The following is a 20779-nucleotide window of genomic DNA, read 5'->3' as shown; positions in this document are numbered from 1 at the left end:
TCTAGTAGGTTGCTTAAGCACCAACTGGTCCACTGCTGTTTCTTTCTTTGCACGTTTTTATGTTAAATGATTTGTAAAGCGCATGGCTGTCCCGTCAAAGGAACATCCCAGCGCTGACTGCCAGAAGAGATGATGGGAAAGGAAGCTACCAATCAGTAAAAGAGCCAGGTCTTCACCACCCTTCTGAAGGCCAGAAGGTTGGGAATGCTTATTATGGAAAGAAGAAAAGCATTCCAGAGGGTCGGCACAAACACCTTGAATGACCGCCCTCCCGCTCTGGTTCTGTGAAACGAGGGACTCGTGCTAGGTGGAGGTCAGCCGAGCGTACAGCATGTGTCGGAGTGTAGGGACGGCATAGCTCACTCAAAATCGCTGGGCCTGAGGCCTGCAAGAATTTTGTGAGCAAAGCAAAGCGCTTTATAATGGGTTCTCTGCTCTATAGGCAGCTAGAGAAGGCCGGAGACTGAGCAGTGCCTAGGTAGGGCAAACAGCGTGCGGGCTGCAGCGTTCAGGGTGCGCTGCAGTCTTTTGATCACGGACGTATTGGAGCCAAGGAGCACACCATTGCAATAGTCCAGCCTGGCTAGAACAGCGGCTTGAACAATCAGCTGGCGAGAGTGGGGGTAAAAAAAACAACAATATGGGTTTGCGGCCGCGCAGCAAACCAAAAACAGGTATCTGCGACAGACTTGGCATGATCTTCAAAGGTAAGGAGTAGTTTCTGTCCTGTAACTCCAGTTCTGTAGTTGGAGTATCTCTGTTATAGTCATAATCTAGTGAATAGTCCCGCCCATGTGCGTGGACCCCGGAGCAATCAAAAATAATCTCTTAAGTTGTCAAAACATGCAGAACTGCACAGACACTTAAGAAAGAATTTAAAGACAGATAATGCAGCCTATATACACAGGCTACACTGTCCAGTACTTCAACTAGAAATTCCACCAAAATCCACAAACAGCACAGCCTGTCCAGGGTTTTCTACAGAGAAAACTTTGCCTTTAACAGCAAAACCCTCTGGAATGATAGAGAGGAAGAAGTGGACAGACAAGCCCCATAGACTGCCATTATGTGGCTCAAAACAGGATACTGTGCCTTTAAGAGAACTTTCCAGAAGCCTCACAGTATCCCAGAATGCACTGCAGGTCCCTTTTACTTTCAGTTCTTTTTGAAGGCGTAACACGCCAGACCTGTAGCATTTCTTACATGAATATCTCTCTCCACCGGGGAGGAGGGCGGGCGCTTATGACTTTAACAGAGATACCCCTACTACAGAACTGGAGTTACAGGACAGAAACTACTCCTTCTGTAGTAGGGGATCTCTGTGTATAGTCATAATCTAGTGAATTGAATGGCAAGCCCATCCCCACACCAAAGCGGCAGTGGAGAACAGAGAAATAACACCACTACTGTGCGAACAGATTTCGCAGCGAAGCCTGCCCAACCTGAGCAACTGCCCTGGCATCAGTGTCCAGACAGTAATGCTTAACAAAGGTATGGACCGACATCCAAGTGGCCACCTTGCAGATTTCTGCAATTGGAACACTACGGAGCAAAGCAGTCTTGGCAGCTTTGCCCCTGGTGGAATGAGCCTTAGGTTTACCCCCTAAGGTCTAATTAGGCTTTTGGTAACACAATTGTATACAGGACACACTCCACCTCGAGATGAACTGTTTAGAGGTAGCGAGACCGGTCCTGACTGATCCATAATTGATAAACAATTGGTCTGACCTACGAATATCCTTGGTTTTATCTAGATAAAATTTCAACACCCTCCTAACATCCAGGGAATGCAGAGATCTTTCCGCTGGAGATGAAGGATTCTGAAAAAACGTAGGTAAAGTTATGGTCTGGTTAACATGGAAATCAGATATAACCTTTGGAAGAAATTTAGGGTGAGTACGCATAACAACCTTATCAGCATGAAATACAGTATAAGGTTCTTGGCAACACAACGCCTGAATTTCCCTCACCCTGCGGACCGATGTAATGGCCACAAGGAACGCCGCCTTCAGGACAGGTGCTGCAACGAAGCCTTATGAAAAGGTTCAAAAGGCTCCTTCATCAATCTGGACAGCACCACGTTCAATTCCCATGAAGGCGAAGGAAGCCGGACAGGAGGGAACACTTTCTTCAAGCCTTCCAAAAAACCTTTGATCACAGGGATCTGAAAGAAGGAAGTCTGTGAAGGCCATTTCCTGTAGGCAGTCAGCGCAGCAAGATGAACCTTAATGGAATGGACATTAAGGCCAGACTGCGCCAGGTATAGAAGATATAGAAGGATGACATCTTCCCTACACGTCGTTGGGTCATAATCCTTGGACTTGCACCAGATGCAAAACCTCTTCCACTTGTAAGCATAAGAAGTCCTAGTGGAAGGTCGCTTAGCCTCCTTCAGTACGTCCATACAATCTTCTGTTAGATTCAAATGGCCATATTGCACTATATCAGGAGCCATGCCGCCAAACTCAAAGACGAGAGGTTGGGGAGCAACATCTGCCCCCCGAACTTCGTGAGAAGGTCCGGCCTGCACGGCAGCCGTATGTGAGGAAGGAGAGACCGGTGAAGCAGGTCCGCGAACCACCACTGCCTGGGCCATTCCGGGGCAATCAGGATCATCCGCGCCCTGGACTGGGACAGCTTGATGAGTACCGCCGGAATCAGGGGAATGGGCGGAAAAGTGTACAGAAAGCGGTTCGACCAGTTAATCCATAACGCATTCCCCAGCGTCCCCTGCTGGTAGTACCTGGAGGCGAAGTCTCTGCAGTCGCTGTTTTCGGCGGTGGGGAACAGATCTACGTCTGGAGTCCCCCACCTTCCGAAGACTTCTCCTAGTACTTCGTCGTTTATGACCCATTTGTGGTTTTCCTGAATCAGTCTGCTCAGTGCGTCTGCCTGAACATTCTGCACACCTGGCAGATGGGTAGGCGTTATCGTCAGTCCTCTAGCTAGAAGCCAGCGCCAGATCGCCTGCGCCTCCTGTGACAGAGTGCGCGATGTCGAACCCCCCTGCTTGTTGAGGTAATACATCGTGGTCGTATTGTTCGTCTGTACAAGCAGAGAGGTGGTCTGGAAGGACGGAAGAAACGCCTTCAGTGCCAAGTGAACAGCTCTGAGTTCCAGGAAATTGATGTGATATGTGGACTCCATCGGAAACCACGTTCCTTGTATCTGTAAGTTCTCCGGAATGCGCCCCCCAGCCGTGGAGAGACGCATCCGTCACGATAGTCTGTGTGGGAATGCCCTTGTGAAAGGGAACCCCTCTGAGGAGATTCTCCGCTGGACACCACCACCTCAGAGACTGAAGAGCATGCCGAGACAGTCGTATCTTGTCGTCCCAAGATCCTTTCCTCTGATCCCACTGATCCTCCAAGCACTACTGCAAAGGTCTCATGTGCAGCCGTGCGTGTGGCGTGAGGAAGATACAAGAGCCCATCGGCCCAAGTAGAGAAGACACCGTCCTCACTGTTGTAGATGGAGCGTTCATAAGAGCCTGAGCCTTCCGAAGGAGTGATAACCGTCTCTCCTCCGAAGGAGACACGCTTGCTGACAGCGTATTGATGGAGGCTCCCAAGTACTGTATGCACTGGACCGGAATCGGGACAGACTTGGACATGTTGATGTGCAACCCCAGCTTGTTCAAGAGAACGCACGTCTTCTGGAAGTGTGCTTGAGCTTCCGAGAAGGAGGCCTTGATCAACCAATCGTCCAGGTACGGGTAGACAAACACCTCGTTTTCCCTCAGGTGTGCAGCTACCACTGCCATTCACTTCAAGAATGTTCTGGGCGCAGACTTCAGCCCGACTGGCAGTACTGTGTACTGATAATGATTGGCGCCGACTTGGAATCGCAGGAACTTCCTGTGTTTGTGTGCAATGGGCACATGGAAGTACGCATCCTGTAGATCTATGGCACAGAGCCAATCTCCCCGTTGCAGCTGAGGATAAACCTGATGCAACGACAGCATGCGAAATTTCTCTCTCTCTGCGAATCCATTTGTTTGCTTGTCGCAAATCCAGAATGGGCCTGAACTCGTTCTTGTCCTGCTTGCGAACCAGAAAGAACCAGGAGTACAGACCTCTGCACCTTTGAGACAGAGGTACGTCTTCTATCGCCCTTTTCCTTAACAGGATATCGGCCTCTGCCTGGAGCTCGCGCAGCTGAAACCGCGAGCTGACCGGAGGAATTGCTGGAGGAGGGCTGATGAACCAAAGACTGACTTAGACCCGGCCGGCCTTTGTTCGCCGAGGAGCATCAAGCTCTCCCGCGTATGCGCACAATATACTTGTGAAGTATTAAATGGCGGCCGGGACCACAGACAAATCCTGGGAGGAAAAACGCCGCTATAAAGGGCAGAAGGCCTCAAGCCGTTCTCCACGCCCCAAACCTACAGCCTTTCAAAAGTCCCCGATTCAGACTTCTGGCGGGCCACTCACTACCCTCATGGCAGCCCAAGGGTTGCCCAAAGAACGGGAGAGTAGAAGCACACTGCTGAGCCGCAGGCTGCAGAGACGTCAGACGAATCCAAGTATGGCAACGTAGGACAAACCCACCATACCTGGGGGTCGGCAGGAGAGAAAACTCCGCTCCAACACCGATGCTTAGATCTGAAACTATCAGCCCCATTAGACTATCTCTTGTAAGGCTTCCCTCCGGTCTCTCGGCAGGGGAACCACAAATCGGTGAAGAAAACACCCCCACACAGGGATCTCACCACAACGGCCCAGCAACAGCGGGCCACAGCATGGTGTCTACATGCCGCCACCCCTGCGACCAAGTCAGGATTACGTTCGAAGCCAGAACCTCCTGGCAGGTGGTAGTGGATGAAAGTTAAGTACCGCCAACCAGTTAAGAGTCGGAGAGAGACTCCCCGTACTCATGTAAGGCACGGGGCATCAAGGCACGGGGGTTCGCAGACTGAGGGACCAAAGGCCCCTGGGGTGGTGGGTGGGAGAAGGAACCTAGAGAATTCCGAAACATCCACGGTGGTCTCACCAGTGGTGGCAGAGCAAGAGGCGACCTAGCCGATTAGTAGGTATGCGAATACTCAAAACTAACCAAAAGGACCAACGTCCCTCGCTTACACGTGGTGAGTAGCCACAGACTCCCCATCAGAAGGGTTCCTCGACGCTGAACAACTGCTTGGCGTCGTGAGTGGACGGTGCCGGGAACACAAAGTCCCTTCCTACGAAGAGAGGCTCACCACGGGGCGAGGCCTGGAACAAGACCCAGGCGTCAAGCGCCGGCAAGTATTCCGCGGCTGTAACCCATGACGTCGACCTCACTACGACGTCACCATCACTAAGACAGTGACTGTCTCTATGACAAACAATACTCCGACGTCAAAATGTCACTACGGAGTCAAACACCGAGACGCCGAGCCATCCATAACGGTGACGTCTGGACCCAACGGAAGATAGCGGAGCCCAAGCGATCAACGCCCCAAAAGGAGCATCACTGCTCCATGACGTCGAGCCTCCTCCATGACGTCGAGCCTCACTGCTCCATGACGTCGAGCATCACTGCCCCATGACGTCGAGCATCACTGCCCCATGACGTCGAGCATCACTGCTCCATGACGTCGAGCATCACTGCTCCATGACGTCGAGCATCACTGCTCCATGACGTCGAGCATCACTGCTCCATGACGTCGAGGCACTCCATGACGTCGAGGCACTCCATGACGTCGAGGCACTCCATGACGTCGAGGCACTCCATGACGTCGAGGCACTCCATGACGTCGAGGCACTCCATGACGTCGAGGCACTCCATGACGTCGAGGCACTCCATGACGTCGAGGCACTCCATGACGTCGAGGCACTCCATGACGTCGAGGCACCCCATGACGTCGAGGCACCCCATGACGTCGAGGCACTCCATGACGTCGAGGCACTCCATGACGTCGAGGCACCCCATGACGTCGAGGCACCCCATGACGTCGAGGCACTCCGTGACGTCGAGGCACTCCGTGACGTCGAGGCACTCCATGACGTCGAGGCACTCCATGACGTCCTCGACGCTGACCGGAACCACGTCATAGCTCAGACGTGCCCTTACTGGGGAGAACCCCAGAGATCACAGCATGGGACTCGGTAGAGGACCTACCCTCTCCTTACCCAGAGGCTGAAGATGCCTTCAAACTCCTCTGTTCCAAACCTGGGAGCCGAAGCCTCCTAGAAAAGAAGTTACAGAGAAGACAGGTGTCAAAAGACACAGGCAAGCACAGAATACAAACCCTGTGAGCTTCAGCTTTGGTCTTTAGTTCAGCTGTAGACAGAGCACTTGTCAGACAGAAATAGTATAAAGACAAGAAGACTGCACAAATTCTGCCAAAAAAACACAGCAGAATGTAGATAAAGGCCAAAGACGTCGAGTGAAGCTGCAAAAATCCAAAATTATCACAAAAATTGTATATAAAAAGCTCAAAAAAGAAGAGCTAATGCTCCAGGGTCCTGCTAGCAGGAGCCGGAAAAAAGAACTGAAAGTAAAAGGGACCTGCAGTGCATTCTGGGATACTGTGAGGCTTCTGGAAAGTTCTCTTAAAGGCACATTATCCTGTTTTGAGCCACATAATGGCAGCCTATGGGGCTTGTCTGTCCACTTCTTCCTCTCTGTCATTCCAGAGGGTTTTGCTGTTAAAGGCAAAGTTTTCTCTGTAGAAGCCCTGGACAGGCTGTGCTGTTTGTGGATTTTGGTGGAATTTCTAGTTGAAGTACTGGACAGTGTAGCCTGTGGATATAGGCTGCATTATCTGTCTTTAAATTCTCTCTTAAGTGTCTGTGCAGTTCTGCATGTTTTGACAATTTAAGAGATTATTTTTGATTGCTCCGGGGTCCGCGCACATGGCGGGACTATTCACTAGATTATGACTATAAACAGAGATCCCCTACTACAGAAGGGCACTATCGACCCAAATGTCTAGATTTTTTACAACGGTTTTCGGCAGGGGGGAGCGCCAAGCTTCAGAGGCCACCAATTGCTGCCCCAGAGATGGAAGTCTCTACCTAGTAGGAGGATCCCAGACTTAGTGGAGTTCAGTTGGAGGCAATTAGCCTACATCCAAGCGGAGATAGCGGTTAGGTCCTCCTGAAATTTAGCGGCATCCTGGCTAGGGTTCTTGGTAAAGGAAAGCATCAGCAGCGTGTCATCCGCATATGACACCACAGAGATGTTACGGGCTTTGTCCAGCAAAGCCAGCGGCCAAATGTAAACATTGAACAAGGTAGGGCTCAATGCTGAACCCTGGGGAACACCGCAGCAAAGGGAGTGTGTATGCGAATGGAAAGGTGGGGCGATGAAACGATGAGAACCAGACGAGGGCTTTGTCGGTGATACCAATCTCCCGCAGCTGAAAAAGCAGGATGTTGTGGGAAACCATGTCAAAAGCGACACGGAGATCAAGTAGAATCAGTGCCGAAGGTCTGCCCTCATCCAGGGATGCTCGGAGTTCCTCAGTGACCGCCAGTAGAGCTGACTCATTACTATGACAAGGCCTAAAGCCATTTTGAGAGGATCTAAGATGGAACAGGATTCGGGTACTGGGTCAGAATGGTGTTCAGATGGGATTCCATGATTTTAGCTAAAAAAGGGTGCAAAGAAATCGGGTGGTAATTCGCTGATCTAGAAGCATCTAGAGACAGTTTTTTTCAATAGTGGAATTCTTTTCACATGTTTCCAGGATTGCGGGGACGCTGCCGATGATAGGAATAGATTGATGAGTTCCAGGCAGCTAGGTGGAGGCAGTCTTGGCACTTAAGGAAGAGTTATGGTTTAAAGAGGTCTTCTGGAGATCCAGATTTTATCTTCGTAAACAAGGCCTGGAGGCCTTCGATGGAGATGAAGGGCCGAAGGCAGTGAGTCTCAGTGCCAGTAAGATAACCTTCCAAGGAGTCCAAAGCAGTACTTTTAGAGCAGAAGCTGTTATAGATAGCCTCCACCTTGTTAATAAAATAGGTGGCCAATACCTTACATTGGGCATTAGATGTTATGGCATTTTTGGGGGCCAGAGGGGATTTCACCATCTCCTTAATAGAGAGAAGATCATTTTCGAGGGGTTGTTGCTGGTATTGATTTTATTGGCAAAGTAGGCTGCACAGGATTTCCGGACCAGTTTAAGATAGGCGTTAAGGGCCGTTATATATTCAAAACCTACACATTAGGGTTTCATTTAGCGTCTATGGATCATTTTACAATACAGCACTTCCTAGTGAAAAGTCTACACATCTCCTTTATTATATCTTGACTGTTATGGGAAGGTTCAGATGACAGAATTTTGCCACTTCAGAGGAGAAAATTCTACTTTTATTGTCTTTGGGCATGAATGAAATTCTTCCACCCACCCCACATTCAGTGTGCCCTTGTGCATCAGGATTCTGATTAACAACAATTCCATATATAACATGGCCACTTCGACATCACTCAAATCAATGTCGTGTTTGAGATCTTGAACTTTTTCACAATAAGTGGAATCAGTACCATCAGTGCTAACAAAATAAGTAGATTTTCTGTATCAGCTTACTGACCATGGCAATGCCTAGTTGCAAGGTTTCTGCATGTGTTTGTTTTTTAGATATATCCCAGTATAAAAACAGCACGTCAACCACTCACTGCTTTAGTTCGCATTTGTTGGACATTCCTAAATGTCTGCTTAATTTGTGTTTTTCTACTCCTGGCCTGCAAGGCATTATGGGTTTTGCCACATACTTGATGAGCGGATCTCCCGCTGCTCCGGGGAGAGCTGCGATGTGGGCCTCGGTGGGGGGCCCGGTGAGCCCACCAACGGCTGATCGGCGGCTTCTCGAGGGCCCGATCCCACCCGGTCCCCAACTCTTCATCCAGGGTCCCAGTCCCATCGGGACACCGCCTTGCCTTCTGCTGGGGTCCCGGTCCCACCCGGGGCCCCCAAGTGCCTTCTTGATGGAGGGCAGCCCGGAGAGCCCACCCCCGGCTGCCCCCTGCCGGCTCCCTGCGCGGCCAGCACCTTTGTGTGCTGCGGCGGGAGCCGGCTGGGAATTTCTGGTCTGCCCGCTCCAGCGGGCAGACATGGCTTCTTCCTCCGGTCCGATGGACCGTGGGGGGAGTGCGGCGGCACTTGCCTGGCCTCCTCATTCCTTCTGGGGCCCGGGGATGGGCCGGGACCCTTGCCTTCTGCTGGGGTCCCGGTCCCACCCGGGGCCCCCAAGTGCCTTCTTGATGGAGGGCAGCCCGGGGAGCCCACCCCCGGCTGCCCCCTGCCGGCTCCCTGCGCGGCCAGCACCTTTGTGTGCTGCGGCGGGAGCCGGCTGGGAATTTCTGGTCTGCCCGCTCCAGCGGGCAGACATGGCTTCTTCCTCCGGTCCGATGGACCGTGGGGGGAGTGCGGCGGCACTCGCCTGGCCTCCTCATTCCTTCTAGGGCCCGGGGATGGACCCCCGGGCCCCCAGGGCCATCTTCACGGGGGCGCGACAGCGCCCCCTTTGGCTTTGCTTCGGGGCCTGTGGATGGGGTCCAGGGCCCCTCCTCCTCTTCGCGAGAGCGCTCCCCGTCTAGTCTCCTCTTCGCCGGGGGCCAGGGTGGGCTCCTGGCACCCCGTAGGGGGCAGACTTCACAGGGGCGACAGCGCCCTACGGCTTTACTTCGGGCCCGGGGATGGGGTCCCGGGCCCCTGTTGGCAGGGGGGGGAAGGGGCGCGACGGGGCTCCCGGCTTCCTCCGTTTTCCCAACTTCGGCAGGGGCCAGGGCACCTCCACATTGGGGGCAGCCCCAGGGGACTTGACCCACCCCGGGGGCATCTCCGAGACGAGCAGCGGAGCCCCACGTGCTTAGTCGTCGGTTTTCTTAGGGGTCAAAGGTCGCCTACCTTCCGGGGGCCATATCTCAACCCCTGGGGGTCCGATCTTCCCCGTTTTCGCGTCCTCTTGCTCCTGGTGGCGCCCCCCAGCCACTGGGAGCACTCTCCCTCGCCCGCCGGGTCTCCAAGAGGGTGCATTCTGCAGGGAGCGGACTTCACTGTCTCCCTGCGCGGCCTTTCACCTGGCTCTCCTCCTGGGCCTCTCTTCTCCCTGTGCAGAGGCCACTGCTTCTGCGCACCGGTCCTGGGCTCTTCTTCTGGCGCCAGTCAGGGGGTCTCTCCTTCCAACTGCCCATTGCCAGGCTCCAGCACCTGTCGCCTCAGCAGACCACATCCCAGAGAGAGCTTCTCTTCCTGTGCAAGCACTTTTTAAAAGTTGAGTAAGGGGCTGGCAGGAAGTCTCTGTTTGTCCTATCAAACAGCGACACATCACTTCTCTGCCCCTGCTCCCTCTTTGTCCAGCCTCTGGGTTTGTTCAAAATGGCACGTCCAGTCTCTCTGGCCACATGGTTTCTGAAAAAGCCCTTCCCCCCTCGCTGCCTTCCCTCCTTGGTGCAGCCATGTGCCTGGCACCCAGTGATGGATGCTGATGGATGAGCCTGTAGCTCCACCCATCTTCTCTTCGTGGAGAGGAGGCTTTAGCTTGTGGAAGAAATGTTATCAATCAATCCAGCTGAGGTCAGCCCTCAGCCAGGGTCTGGTTATGGCCGGCTCAGAGAAAGATGACAGTCCTGGATGACCCAAAAGCAGTACACATATAACTTTGGACTCTGCAGAATACTCCTTTTCACATCCATTACAGTGGACTTTAGTGCGTGTCTGGAATCTGTAGGCCTTTTGAAAGTTACTTTAGCCCATGGGCTCCACATCCCCATAGGGGATTAAAGAAGTGAAAAACAGTAACACACACCGACTTTCCCTGGCATGTTTCTTCCCAGTGTATAAAGGCTATTCCATGTCACCACCCCATTCTGAGTAAGTCCTGTTACACCCGTCTATCTGCACCTGCTCCTTCGCCGCGCACGCTAGGAATCTCCCCTGCGCAGCCCCTACACGTGTGCACACGTGTCTGCATATAACCAGCCTGGTGTTCTTTACTCCAGCTGCTGCGCAGTGGCCTGCTCAAGCCAAGGGGACACCAGTAAAATCCCCATGCAGTCTCTTACATCCTGAGTTCACTGTAGGTGAGTCCCAACTTATGAAGTTCCCCCACAGTAAAAGCTCAACAATTAGGTGCTCAAAAAGCAAAATATCCGGGCGGCCCATAGTGTCAGAACCACCTTCTAACATATACCAATCATCATTTGTCTGCTTGATGTTACAGCAGCATCCAGGGCTGATTTTAAACATGTATTTGCAATTTTTACCCTCTCCCACCAGGTGGCTAGCTCTCTTTTGGAATTGTTCAAGTAGATTTCTTGACAATTCTCCTACTTCCACCCAATGTTGATAAGCATGTCTGTTCGATAATGCCTTTGAATTGGCTATGCGCCATTGAGTCGCTGCACTTCTTTCCACCTTCCTTCCTACCAGGTCCATCCTCTTGCTTTCTTTGTCTGGAGGTGGTCCCACTGTAATTGGTATATTTGCTCTTTTCCTTGCTGTTGAAGTAATTATAGAGAGTCAGCTGGCACAGATCCCCTGATGTATATAGGATCCTTAGAGGAGTGCTTATACTTCTTTTCTGCTCCTGGTGTGATAGCCTTGCATGCAGCAGGCTCTTTGAATGCCTCTTTCCCCTGGTCTAGTACACTTGGCAGCATTGGGAGGAGGAATTGATTTCTGGATTGTGTAGGCATCAGAGTCTCTAATAAAAAAACATGACCGTGGTTTTTCTTCCTCCAGTTGAAACCCATAAGTTTCAGCAGCTTTTTTAATTACCTGATTATACATGCCAATGTCATCAGGGTGATGGCCTCGAAGAATATGTTTCCACAGCCTCATCAGGTGATTCGGCGTCGAGATCTTGCCATTGGAGGTCTTAATTCTCCGAGATCGCGGATTCGGCATATGTCTGTTCGTCTTCCTCGACGTCTTCTCGAAAGAAGAATGATTTTTCCTATTCGATCAGTACAGGGGTTGTCGGCGGTATTAGTTTGTCAACGACCTTTTCGCCTTCCGTATCTTTTGCTTTCAGCGGTATCTTGAATTGCTTCAAGCTTTCGTCAAAGTCTTTTTTACGTTGCAAAATATTAGCATTTCGGCTTCGAGCCTCTTTCTTTTTCTATCCCGGCCGCGTGTGTTTCGGCGTCGTGATTTTCGGCTTTACGTTTTTTGCCTGTTGACGTCGAACCAGTCATCGACGCTTGTTTGGGCCTCTTTTTTGTCGATGCTGAGGCGTCCTGTTCCAGACTGTTTTTCGACGTCTTTGTCTTTGAGGACATTAGCCGTTCCGGAGTCCTTATCCAAGGATCCTACGGTGTGTCTTTGTTTGGATGCAGCTGCGGTCGCCGAATGCTTCGACGCTGAGGCTCCCTTTGGTGGTCTTGAGTCTGATTTTCGAGACTCTCTTATAGTTTTTTCGAGGTCGACGACTCTTACCTCCTTGACACCTTACTTGGACAAGTATGTGCAGGTGTGATATGCCTCTTTTAGAGGAGATTTTTTGCGGTTGAGAGGCATGCCTAGTGGAAGGTGATGATGGAGGGAAATGTCTTCTACTGTCCGACAACATGAACTGTAAGTCTGAAACCAAGGAAGCCGGTAGTGAAATAATTTCCTCCTGGTACTGCTTATGATATTGTGCTGGTGTGGCATAATAACCTTGCTCGTAGTACTCCTCTTTATCGTCCTCTGGTTGATATCTGACGTGCAACTCAGACTGTGAGCCATACCAAAGGGACCATCTTCATCCGAGTCATCCTCATCTAAAAGTAGGGCTGTCAGTGATGTGGACACCTTACTTGGAGAAGTAAGTGCAGGTGTGATATGCCTGGATTTGTTATACTTTTCAGATTTTTCGATCATCGACTGGGCAAACAATGAGGTCGTCTTCGAAGATGTAAAGGGAGATTTGGCTAAAAATGCTGCAGAAACTGATTTCTTCGTCGATGTTGGAGACTTTACCTACGGCCGTGACTTAGTAGACAGGTGTGACACAGTCGACTGGACTGGCGTCGAGGTGAGGACGATCTTCGTTCGTCGAGGAAATTGGGACTTGACTAGTCGACCATAAAGTCATCAGCGAGAAAGATGAGGCAGTCGAGAAGGTAGAGACGGTGACCTTGGATGAGCAGGTGGTCTTCGTCGTCAACTGCAATTTTCTCGTCCGCGATACCACACTTTTTGAAGGTCTCCTCTTGGACGTTACAGAAGACTGCTTTTAAAAGTGTCAGACCTCGTTTCTGAAGGTGTTTCAGGAGAAAGATAATGGTTTCTTTGCTTTTCGTTTTGAGGACATCTCACACAGGTGATCTGGAGGACTGCGCTCCATGTGAGAGCCCTGAGAGGATGTTTTAGAGTGTTTTTTAGATGGTGTGGGAAAGTGGGTTTATGTTGCAGTACCCCCACTTTTTGCCTGACTTTTGATGCAACTTTGACTGAAGTGTCTGGGACCCTGCTGTCCAGGTTCCCAGTACCAGTGTTCTCTCCCTAAAAACTTTATCACAATTGTCAACCTCAGACCCCCCTGTAAGACCCTAGTAAATGGTACCCTGGTACATAGGACATGGGGAAAAAGAGGGTCCCCTAGAGACCCCTCACTAGGGCTATGCTAACTGCAGACTGCATGCCTTGGTGAAGACAAAAACGACCAAGTCGATCTGGCACACTGCCTGTGTGCCATGTCAAAGCAGCACTTCATAAGGTATGGGTAAGTCACCCCTTTAGCAGGCCTTACTATATCACAGGTGCACTATATCACAGGTGAGGGCATATATGCATGAGCAGATGTGCCCCTACAATATTTAAGTCTATTCTTAATATTTTAAGTGCTAGGGTAGCCATAGAGAGTAAACGGGCTGGAAACTCGACAACTTGAATTCCCCCAATACCATTATGGCGTCATTGAACCCAGGAGTGTTTGGTACTAAAGAACCCCTCTTAATAAACCCACAAATATGCCGGTGTTGGATTTATTACAACATTTTCCCATTTTCCATAAAGTCTACCAACCTTGGTGTGGTCTCTGACTGGCTTTAGGCAGTCTCCCACCACCAGACATGTTTCTTGACCCATGGGACGAGAGCCCCTGCTCTTTGAGGCGAGAAACAAAGCCCATCACCACCCACCCAGGTTGAGCACAGTGCTCTGAAGCTTCAAAGGACTTGCCGCCTTGGTAATGCGACCCCAGCCTCTGCTGCTAGCAGATGACAGCCCCCGGTTCGAACCCCCACTTTTAGCAGGAGAACCAAAGGGAAAACCTAAGTGGATGGCAGATGCAAGGCATGTGGAAGGAACTGAAAAATGTGGTCTATGTAACATTACTCAACTTGAGATTTCTACAGATGGGGTCGGCATTCATCTCTCACCTGGTGATATTATTGTCTCCTCATATTTCATAACATCAGTGCAGACGGGAGCCAAATCAGCAACTGGAACCTCAACAGGTAGTTCTGCCTCATACTGAGGAGTGCTTAACTCATCCTTTGGAAAGCATTCACTCGTGCTGACTTCCTGTGGTACCTCCAAACATACCCGGTGCCTCTTGGTTCCAATTCGTTGCTTGGTCACGCTGAAAAGGTGAGAGATTAGAGTTATTCATTGTCCCTTATAAGTCGATTCCCTGCCCTCTACAGGACATTATGCCTAGGTAGCTCCATACGGGTGGAGAAATTCATACCTCTGAGACAGTTCACAATAGCTTCTTCAGTCCCATCTCCCAAACAAATATTCAAACTGCTCCTTTCAGCTAATGTACACTAGAACAAAAATACTTCCTCACAACTCCCAATTCATGCAAGGAAGCATCTGTCTTGAGTATGATATACAGCATTATGTTACAATAGCTGGTCTCCAGGTAAAGGACATCATTGAAAGTCCTCATGAAGATGAGGTGAGATGTGCGTTAGGTGTGTTAAGTTACTGTGACTAAGGTATGGGGTCTGTTCCGTGGATCCAGAGGGCACCATACATGGTTGATTCTGCGGTTTACCACTGGCATGCCAAGGCTGCAAGCATAGAGACACACCAATTAGGTAACTAAGTATCTGCCTTTAGGAGGTCAATTCGGACTATGCTATAGTACGAGTCAGGTACCGTGCAATCAGACAAAAGAAACCAATTCAAATAGGATACATATGTACATATGTACAAATTAGTATGTTATGACACTCAAATTAAGGTGTACACAACATAACAAAAGATGATAACTTATAGGGCCAAGGCACGTTGCCTAAACACTTGTAAAGCATTTAGGCACTGGGACTCAATTACAAGTTTTGCAGAGTGATATTCCTGGGTGGAATACCACTCCATCTGCTCAGGAATAGCTCAGTGCACCTCAACCCAGACTAACCAAGGGTAGGAAAATCTGGCCTGATTTAGTGTCCACAAAATCTGGGCAGTGAAATCAGAAAATTAGGCAGGGGCTATAGGCACAAGCGCAACTCAGCCTGACAAACCACCTCCTACAGCACGGAAGAAGGATGGATGGCTCCCTCATGCCTGCTCCAGTCAATTCAATTCAAAGAGTCTTTATTTCGGCATAAATGCCATAAAAGAAGCAATTCAAATGCATACAATAAAACATATTAAAAACTGTACAGCGTGGAACACAAAACCATTCATTAAGAACAATTCATTTGTATAGGAGACAATTATAAACAACAGCATTAAGGTTCTGCATTGGACCCCTCAATTAATTGAAAGGGAATTTTGACATTTCTACCTATTTACAATCGATAGCCCAATTTTTTTCTTTGGAAAAAGATACAATGCAAGAATCTACTGACACTAAATATTATGGGTTGGCTTGTGTTAGTAGAAAGGATTCTCAGAGCCTGAGAACATGATCTCACACCTAATACTAGGCATATTGGTTTGATCCATCTTTTCCTGGCCTGGGCATATAATGGACAGAAAAAGAGGATATGTTGCTCGTTTTCTTTTTGGTGACTTCCACACATGGGGCAAAGTTCGTCTACCACCTGATTTGAAATATTTGCACCACTGGTCCAACGAGCCAATGTGGAGCCTATTTGGAGGTTGCCATATCTAAATTTTAAAAATAGAGTTTTTGCAAGCGGCGGTTCTATTTCGTCCAAAAAGGTCTCGAAAGTTGGTTCATCTTTAAAGGTGAGGAACTTTGTTACTAGTGTCCCACTAGATGAAGCACTTTTGGTCATGTCTACGATGTATGTCCAGAAGGCCCTTTTTGCTATTTTTTTTGAGTTTGGTGGTAATAGGTCCGGGTTTTCCCAATAATGTTTCAGACCTAAATTGTGAAGCCAAGTTTTGACATGTTTGACCCACGATATTACTTTGAAGTTATCGAGCTCCATAACTTCTTTAAGCCCATTTCTGTAGTCTTGTAATTCTGGTACCTGCCATAGCCTTATCCATAGCAGCAGAGGGCGTAAAATAATACGGTGGTCCGTTCTTCGAAAATTTAGGTCCAATTGGAGGGGCACCAAAGGGGTACTTCTAGGAACCCTGACCAAACTTCTCAAAAAATTATTATCTAGGACACTAAAAGTGCCTTTCGACCCCGGGCCCCAGATTTCTGAGCCGTAAAGCACTGCTGGCTGCACCTTGAATTTAAAAAGTTCAACCGCAGGGGATACGGCTTTGCTGGTACTCAGACTTTGTTCCCTGAGAATGGGTTTTGCATTCTGACAAAATGTCATCTTACTTTTTTCCAATTGGGCTTTCCAAGAAAATTTGGAATCCAGTGTCACCCCTAAATATGCAAAGTAAGGAACCGATTCTAATTTTAAACCATTAAGGGTTAAGCAGCCTTTTTCTGTTTTAGTTGGATTTAGGGCCATACACTTAGTCTTTTTCCCGTTTATCTCCAATCCTTTCTTGCTACAATACTCGCTGAAGGAATTTAGGAGAGCTTGAAGACCTTTTTTTGTCTGGGAAATCAGAATAGTGTCGTCAGCGAATAATAGGGAAGTTACCTTTTCTCCGTTGAGCTTGGGGGAATCGTTTTTACATCCCTCTAAATGTGATGGAATATCATTCACGAAAATGGAGAAGAGGGTAGGGGCCAAGACACACCCCTGGCGCACACCACGCTCAATAGGAATTTTTGGGGTTAATTCTCCGTTTGGGCCCCAACGAATTCTCGCAAAGTTGTCTCTATGGAGCTCTTTAATTTGCTCTATTAAGGTGGTTGGCATCCCTACTACACTCAATGCTTCCCATAGTAATTTTCGCGGCACTAAATCGAATGCTGCCCTTAGGTCAACAAACGCAACATATAGCTGGCCCTTTTTGATCTTAACATATTTCCAATAGAGGCAACAGAGACGAAAAATGTGATCTATTGTACTTACTTTGGGTCTGAATCCCGCTTGATATCTGGTCAAAATTGCCTTTTCATCCAGCCAGTCATTGACACGAAATAAAATATGTCGTGCATACATTTTCTGGAGTATGTCCATTAAACTTATTGGCCGGTAATTTGAGGGGTCCATCCTGTCTCCTTTTTTAAAAATTAAAACAATTTCAGCTCCCTTCCAACTCTCTGGGAAATTTAGATTTCGGGATAACTCATTGCACAAGTAATTAATGTAGGGTGCCCATATTTTTAGATCGTGTTTGTACAAGTCTCCCGGAATCTTATCTAACCCAGGAGCTTTGCCAGGTTTAATTTGGCTTATTGCCAGTTCAGTCTCTCCTAGCGTAAAGTCCAGATAGTCTGTTGGAAGAGCATTACTTAGGACAACCATAGCAGTGGGGAGTTCTTCATATTTTTTATAAAGGCTAGTGAAGTGGTTTACCCAGGTCTGTTCGTCCAAATAGACGTCCTTGGCCACTCTCCCTTTGTGATTTCCATTCGCTACTAGCCTCCAGAAAGCTACATTATCACGTGATTTTGCTGCGTGCAGCAAATCAGCCCATTTCTCTTCTTCCCAAGCTAATTTGGTTGCCTTTTGAACCAATTTAAAATTGTTCCTAGCTATTTTAATATCTAAAAATGCCTTGGATTTGATCGCAGTTATAAGTGCCCTTTTGGACTCCCTACAAGCTTTGTTGTACCAGGGCTTACTATGGGACAAATTATGTGTCTTCTGCTGACTTTTCTTGGGCATATTGGTGACTAGCAACTTTAAAGCATCAAAGAATTTTTGGTGTAACATCTTAAAGTGGCTATTGTTTCCCTCGTCTAGGGAATGATTTAAATATGGGCCAAAAGTACATGCGAAAAGTGAGTATATTTCTGCGACAATTTCACCATTGTCCAGTATAAATGGCCATTTTAAAGATCGTCTATTATTGCTAATGTGGGTCTCGCTGTCGTCACCACTAGCTCCCTCTTGAGACCTGAGGGAAACTGTAGCTTCTAACAGCGAGGCCTCCATTTTGAGGTCCAGTGGAAAGTGATTGCTTTCTAATCTTTCTATTACCTCCATATCAAGGAGGTATGCCCAAGTTGGTATGGAGGCAATAACAAAATCTATGTTGCTTTTGTAGTTCCCCCTAAAGAAGGTAGGCTTCTTCAGGCTATCTGACGGTAAACGTCCATTACAGGCCCTAAGACAATTTTCTGTACATATTTTCATCATTTGGAGGGCCATAGTAGAACATTTAACTGGTTTAATGTTGCCTAAAGCAGGGATTTTGTTAGCTTCATCTTCTTCTAAAAAGATATCACTAAATCCTACGACTGGCTCGTAGTTGCAGTTAAAATCACCGGCCACGATAATAAGGTCCTCCCTGATATCCAAATTACTCAGGAGGGTGTCTAAGCAAGAGAGTGTTGGAGATTCTCTTGTTATGGGTGATGGCCTATTGTAGATGTTTACTAGGAAAAGTTTTTTCCCTTCTCGTACAGTAATTTTTAAGACCAGTATATCAGGTGAGTTAGCATCCACAGACAGGAACCTAGAACTGCTAGACAACCTGTTCCCCACCTTCAAAGAGCACCTCTCCCATACGCGGTCCAACACTCATATCCCCTCCAGTCCCACCAACCATGACCTCACAGCCACATACTCCTCAATCAGGGACACACCTACCACCCCTGATCGCCCATCTCCCACCCACAACCCCTCTACCCCAGTTCAGCACCATGCAGTTGTAACACCCGCCTCATACTCAGACACAGATCGCTCCCCCTCATACTCCACTCACACCCCCACCCCTTTTACCAACCCCCAGACCCCCACACATACTATCAACACTCTCACACCTACAGCGGGCATCATTACTCCGCTCACCCCTAACAGCACAGCTCTCACACACAACACACCTAACCTAGTCCAGCAACTGAACAACACGCACTGCGACAAATCCCCCCCTTCTCCCCCCCCCATTCTCAGTCCCCATTACCCTCTAACCAATCACGCAGAACACACCTCCTCTCTTAATTTAACTCCCCCTCCCCACAACAGGACCATCCCCTATCCCATTTCCCCTCCTACTCTCAGCCCCCATTACCCTTCCTGCTCCCCCACCACGACTATCAGTCTCCCAGGAGACACCCTGACCCCTCCGCCTACCACCAATGCCCTCACTCATACCACCAACCTCCTCCCTACCTCATCCACACCCCTCCCGCCCAAAACATCTCTCCTCCCTAACACCTTCCCGTACACCAACACAACGCATACCTCCTCGAACAACAGCCCACGCTCCCACCTGCACACGAATTCCTTGGTCAGCCATTCACTTCTGACTGCAGCCCCCACCTCCACCACCTACCCCTCGATGGACATCATCATGGCCACCCTCACTCAGATCAAAGAAGACATACACAACATCAAGGATCTACTCGCCACCCACCCCATACACCCAGCACCCACCTCCCCTCCCAACTTGTCCCCTACCCCTCCAGCTGACCCCCTCACTCAACACGCCCCAAACTGGGCGTCAATTACTGCCCTTAGGCGCAGCATTTGCCCTCGTCCCCCTCGCCGTCCCTACAACCCCCCCTCACACAACTACACCCCCCCGCCCAACGGGTCCCTCACTCTTCCGACTAACTCTCTCACTCAACTCTCCCCCAATCTGACCTCACTCCCAGCTAGCAATCGCAACAACCGCCCTCGTCGCACCCACAACTCTACTTCTGACCGCGACACTCTCACCCTTCTCCGCTCCTACGACCCAGCCCCCCAAAATCACATAACCACCCCACACCTCAACATTCCCACGATACACTCAAATCCCCTTAGACCCCCCACACTAAACAGCAGATTCTCCATCCCCAATAACCTTAGAAAAGTCCCTCTCTCTCTAGAACCGTCTACCACCCTCAACACTCGTCGGCTCAAATGCACTCTCCTCAACTGTAGATCGGCATCGAAACACTCCGCCGCTATTGCTGATCTCCTCTTATCAACGGACCTTGACCTAATCATCCTGACCGAAACATGGCTAACTGAATCTTCGACACCTGTAATGGACATTCTGGTTCCTCCCAACTACCACATTATCAGGCTAGACAGAGCAGGCAAATTAGGTGGTGGAATCGCATGCATCTACAGGAACAACCTCTCTGTTCAGAAAGTCAATTCTACCTCCCTACCATCCCCAACAACCTGGGAATACATCTGCCTTGACATTATCAGTGAGGGCAAACCGATATGTTCTCTACACAGCATCTACCACCCACCCAGGGACAACTTCACCTTTTCCCAACAAATCATGGATATGATCTCAAACAATTCCAGACGGCAGCTCACCCAAATATACCTTGCTGACTTCAACCTCCACTGGAACGATTGCAATGACGCGGTGGTAAATAGTCTTAAAAACTTCCTCGAGGCCCTCAACCTCACCCAAATATGCAACAGCCCGACCCACGAGAAAGGATCTATCCTCGACCTGGTCATCTCCAAAGAG

At 49.2% G+C, this 20779-nt stretch overlaps 1 protein-coding gene across 2 annotated transcripts in view; it reads right to left on the bottom strand.

Annotated features, from left to right (window-relative positions):
- The window catches only part of KDM4A (lysine demethylase 4A), a 458146-nt gene that overhangs the window by 248811 nt on the left and 188556 nt on the right, over positions 1-20779 (bottom strand). For both annotated transcript variants that reach the window (XM_078660668.1, XM_078660737.1), the window contains exon 10: positions 14296-14498. In XM_078660668.1, the coding sequence (XP_078516794.1) occupies positions 14296-14498 (203 nt within the window). The remainder of the gene's footprint in view (positions 1-14295; positions 14499-20779) is intronic.

Source organism: Lissotriton helveticus, chromosome 1_1, assembly GCF_964261635.1.
Source record: "Lissotriton helveticus chromosome 1_1, aLisHel1.1, whole genome shotgun sequence".
NCBI lineage: Eukaryota > Metazoa > Chordata > Amphibia > Caudata > Salamandridae > Lissotriton > Lissotriton helveticus.
The sequence above is the reverse complement of the archived record's forward strand: the minus strand, read 5'-3'. Positions and strand labels throughout refer to the sequence as shown.